Source organism: Stegastes partitus, unplaced genomic scaffold (assembly GCF_000690725.1).
Source record: "Stegastes partitus isolate 25-593 unplaced genomic scaffold, Stegastes_partitus-1.0.2 Scaffold412, whole genome shotgun sequence".
NCBI lineage: Eukaryota > Metazoa > Chordata > Actinopteri > Pomacentridae > Stegastes > Stegastes partitus.
In genome coordinates this window covers 315,645-320,547 of record NW_007578143.1, presented here as the reverse complement: position 1 = coordinate 320,547, position 4,903 = coordinate 315,645, and the positions used below count along the sequence as shown (strand labels likewise).

The following is a 4,903-nucleotide window of genomic DNA, read 5'->3' as shown; positions in this document are numbered from 1 at the left end:
GTAGAACCGTCGGTAGGAACCTGAACCTGGTCTTCATTGGAGTCTAAACGTCGTCATTATACCTGCAGAGCTCCAAGCTGCTCCCACAGAAGAATAAATCTCAATTCCAGCTGGTTAAAAACTCCGCAGCAGAAACACGACAGCGGGTCTAAAGCTCGGCTCTGGTTTGGTGTCGGCGCTGGAATTGATTTTCGGACCTTTTATTGGTTTATGAAGCTCTGGACGGACTCGGTGGATCCGATTTGTCACCACTTATTGCTTTTATCCGGTGAACTCTGGAGCCCTCAGGTGTTCTGGCTTCATTTAAACCCAAAGTCAGAACAAACGGCCAGAGTGAGGCGGCGTGTGATTATTATGGTCTGTAGGACGGGATGTGAAGGTCTGAGCAGCAGAGGACGCTTTGAAAAAAGCAATTCAAGACCAAAGTTTAAAACCAAATAAACACCTTTACAGTAAATTAACAAAACAGGAATCATCAGGAAAATAACTACTAAGAAATTATTTACTATCTTTCAAGGGTAAATGTAAAAAATAACGTTAATATCTATACAATAAGAACATTTTTTTGAGTTAAATACAGTAAAAAAAAAAAAAAGTTCTTTATTGTGATTTTATTAGATATTATCTGTAATTTAAAAACACTTGGAAAACTTGGAAAACAACATTTTTTTTAAAATATCATTATAACAAATATAATCAAATAGCTATAAAACAACTAGATTTTTGCTTTTTTAAATATTAAAAAATACTAAATTCATTATCTGTAATTCTACAAAATTGGAAAATGTTGTCCTAATATTGATAATTTTTCATTTAAATTGTTATAAAATATGTTAAAAACAACAACCAACACAAAAAATATTCTGCTGATCTAAATACAGTTTTTAAAAAAAGTCTAATTTTATGGTCAAACATGTAAAATGACAAATTACTATTTTACTAAGGTGAGATTTAAAAAAAAAATTCTTTACAGTTATGGCCTTTCTTCTTCTTTTTTTTTCCAGTTATAATTTGTACATTTCTACTTTTTATTCTATGATGTTAGGAAATTTATCTGCAATTTAACAAAACTGATATTTTTTTTTTTTTTTGGAAGATTTACATACAATAAAAAAAAAGTGTAATTTTCCAGTGAAAAACAAATGACTATTTATAAAAAATACACTATTTGATTTGGACATTATTTAAATCTTTTTCCTTTTATGTCAACATGTTAATTAGTGCTTGTTTTAACGTGATTTATTATTAATAATACTTATTATTACAGCTAGAAATTATCTGCAATTTAACAAAACTGTGAAAAATCTGTAAAAAACCTTAAAATGATCAAAACATTCTGTTAAAAACTGTTTAAAACACATTTTTCTTACAGCATAGTGACACTTAACCTGATAAATTCCACTGTTTTAGTCGGTTCAGGCCACATTAACGCAGAACTTCCCCTCAGAGTCACACATTCATACCAGGACGTCAGACTGGAGCTCCACAGAGACGAGCGCTGCTGGAGGCTGCGAGCTCCAATCGGATGCTGAGACCTCAGAGTGTCGGCGGAGGGAGGACGTCCTCGGATCATCCAGCTGTGAGGAGAGCGGCGGCGGGGGGGCTGTCTGGAGATGAGCGGAGGGAGAACGGAGGTCTGTGGGAAGAGCTGAGCTTGTGCTTGTGTCCCAGATGGAGCAGAGACGGGAGCTGGCGCCGCTGTGCTGCTGCTGGATCCTCTTCAACTCCGGTGAGCTCCAAAAAAAAAACCCTCCAAACCCTCACAGCCGCTCCTCATGAGCACAAGACTTCACCTGATCTAGACTGAAAACCTCCACAGACGCTCCTGCAGCCACTTTCTGCTCCTCACGCTGATTTTATGGACTTTATGAGCTCTTTAAATCCTGAATAGTTCTTAGAATTAATCTGGTTTGAATCCAGAATAAAGCTGCATGTTGTTGCTTTCATTTATATTTTATCAGAAACAAGAACATCTGGACAATTACTGATTTTTTATTGATCTCACAGTTATTTTTCTTCTATTATTATTAAAGATTTATCAATTTCTATGGGCTCAGTTTAAAAAACAGGTGTTTGCATGCATCTTCTGCAACTTCATAGTGATTTTATGATTTAATTCCTGTTAATATAGGAGCTACACACTCATTTATTGCATCCTGAGACATTTTTTTAATGTTATTTTCAATTTATTGGAAGCAAATGGAAGAAAAATCTACTTATTATGTCCTGGTAGCGTCACTGAAACAGGCGTAATGAAGAAAACAAGCATCTACATGTGGTTTTAATGCAAATAATCAGTGGTTTTATATTACTGGGCTCCTGGATTTCTAATATTAATACAAACTGTAGTAGCTAAATAATCATTTATTGCATTCTGAGACATTTTTAAGAGATTTTTTTTCACTTTATTTCCAATTTACTGTAAGATAAAGGAAGAGAAAGCTTACAGCTGAAGTCTTGTGGTGTCATCTACACTTTATAATTATTTTTTTAAGGGCGTAAACAGTTAAAAAGCACAATAAAGGTGCACTCAGTAGTAGCTTTGTGGTGTTTTTACAATATTTGACTTATTGTTTTTATTCCTTCTCTTGTATTTTATATTATAGGAGCTTGATAATCATTTATTGTGATGCTCTTTGGGTGAATTTATGAATTATTTTAATTATTATTAGTGATTTTCAGTGTTTTTCTGTATTTAGTTCATGTGTTTCCAATATTACATGTATTTAGTTTTTATTTCTTTTACAGAGAGAGAGCAGTTTGGATTATCAGGCTCCTAAAACAATCTTCTAGTGGATTTATTGATGATTTTCAGCTAATTAAAAATTAATATTTTCAATTTATTAGAAGCCAATGAAAGAGTTTTATTCTTATAGTGTTCAAGTGATGTCGTCTAAAATTTATGCTTTTTTTTTTTTTTTTTTCACTCAACTGACAAAACGTCAGAAGAAATTTTCTCCTAAAAGTGTTTTTATCATATTTGGCTCCTGGTTTGTCCAACATTTCATTTCTCCTCTTGTGTTAAATACTATTGCAGCTCAATAATAATTCATGGTGCTCCTCGAGGCGTTCTCTGATCTTATGGTGGATTTATTTAATTCTACTTCTCCTCTCGTATTATATTCTATAGCAGCTCATTTACTGTGTTTCTGGAGGCTTGTTTCAGTCGCTGGTAGCAATCTTATAATAGATTTATAAATTATCCTCAATTTATTTTGGAAATTATTTTCAATTTTGAACAAGATAATGGAAGAAAAATCTTATAGTTATAATCATCTAACAGTTAGTGTGACGGTATAAACAGAAAAGAAACACTTGATCAGTGGGTTTATTATATTTTACTCGTCTTTTTAGGCATTTTTTCTTCTTCTGTTGTAATTAATGCTGAATGCACATGTTCAGGAGTCATTTTTAGACTCGATATTGTTGTAAATTTATGAATTGAGAAGAATATGTTCAAGTTGTTTTAAATCAGTGGAGGAGAAAAGTATAAACTGGCTTTTTCGTGTGGAAAAAAAGACATTAAAACACATTTTTCTTTCATTTAACAAACTAATCTACACAGAATTATAGATAATAATATGATATTTTGTATTGTTGCATCTAATTTTAGGAAATTATTTGTCTGAAATGTATTTTATATGAAACTTTCCTCTATGAAATTTAAAAAAAAACAAGTCTTGGAAAAATTACAATAGATTCATGAATGTATTTTAGCAGCTTTTATGCCAGAAAATTTAAGTTTTTCTCCTTTTTTAGTTCAACTTTTTAATGCAATTTTACACTATACATATAAATTCACTGCATGTTTTTGTCATTTTACTGATATCTTTATAAAATCTGTAAAATCACTCCTTTTTTTTAACAGTTTAGTTTAAATTCCGACACTTTCTGTTGATTTTAGTTGCAGGATGTCACGTTGAGCTTCACTAAATTCCATCATTTAACCTCTTTGATGCAAACAAACTGAAACGCGTCGACGTTTCTCTGCAGCTGAGCATGCTGCTGTAAACACGACGCCTCAGCAGCAGCAGCGAGGTGAGATGATCTTTGTGCCGAATCCTGGGACACAAACGCTTCCTCCTCGGCTGGCAGAGCCTCACCTGAGACATCACTTTTGTCGGTTATAAATAGACAATATAATCACATAAACTGGCATTACGCGCACATTTGCACAGTTTGTGCTCTTGGCTCTCTGTTTCTTGCTCTGGCTAATCCCAAATTGCTTGCTGGTGATGCCAAGTTGCTCGCTGGAGTTCAAAGCCGTGTGCTCACAGAGAGAACGAGAGAGAAAGAGGGTTGCCGGTGACAGGCTGAACAGAAAAGGAAGACGTTTCACCACAAGACAACCCAAAGCACATCTGATACAGAAGGTCAAACACCAGGAGTTAAAGCAGTTTGTTCCAGGCATGAAATTATCGCCTCCGATGACACTGAGCTTTACACCAAGTTCAATTACCCCTAATGGTTTGTGTGTAACATAAAAAGAAATCAAAGTGCACTAGATCAAATCCTGCAGCCCTAATCGGTGGAGTTTTATGAACAGTAAAGTTCTGGTAATTGCTTTTCTCCGGAGAGTGGGTACAGTATCTCAGCTGTAATGGCTTCGAGGTTTTTTGGGCGGAGGAAAAAAAGTGGAGACGAGTCCTTTAAAAACGCCGCAGGGAGAGAAAAGGTGAGGAGATAAATCAAGAGACACCTCGGGAAAGAAAAGAGGAGTGAAAGTGCTGAAGAGAGCAGAACGTCTGTGAGGAGTTTCAGGTCGTGGTAACCCCAAGAGAGGCCGAATGGACTTCTCTCTTTTTTCTTGGTTCTGTAGTTTTCAAGAATCGAAAAAGAGAAGTGGAGTTATCTTAGAGGAAGTTCTCGGGAAGAGAGCGAATATTTAGAAGATTTTGTTCCA

General features: G+C 34.8%; 1 protein-coding gene across 1 annotated transcript in view; it reads left to right on the top strand.

The window, feature by feature from the left end:
* The first annotated feature begins 1,671 nt into the window (after nucleotides 1-1,671).
* Nucleotides 1,672-4,903, top strand: part of LOC103360025 (neuronal acetylcholine receptor subunit alpha-2-like) — a 15,886-nt gene continuing 12,654 nt past the window's right edge. The window contains exon 1 of the mRNA XM_008285649.1: nucleotides 1,672-1,729. Within this exon, the coding sequence (XP_008283871.1) occupies nucleotides 1,672-1,729 (58 nt within the window). The remainder of the gene's footprint in view (nucleotides 1,730-4,903) is intronic.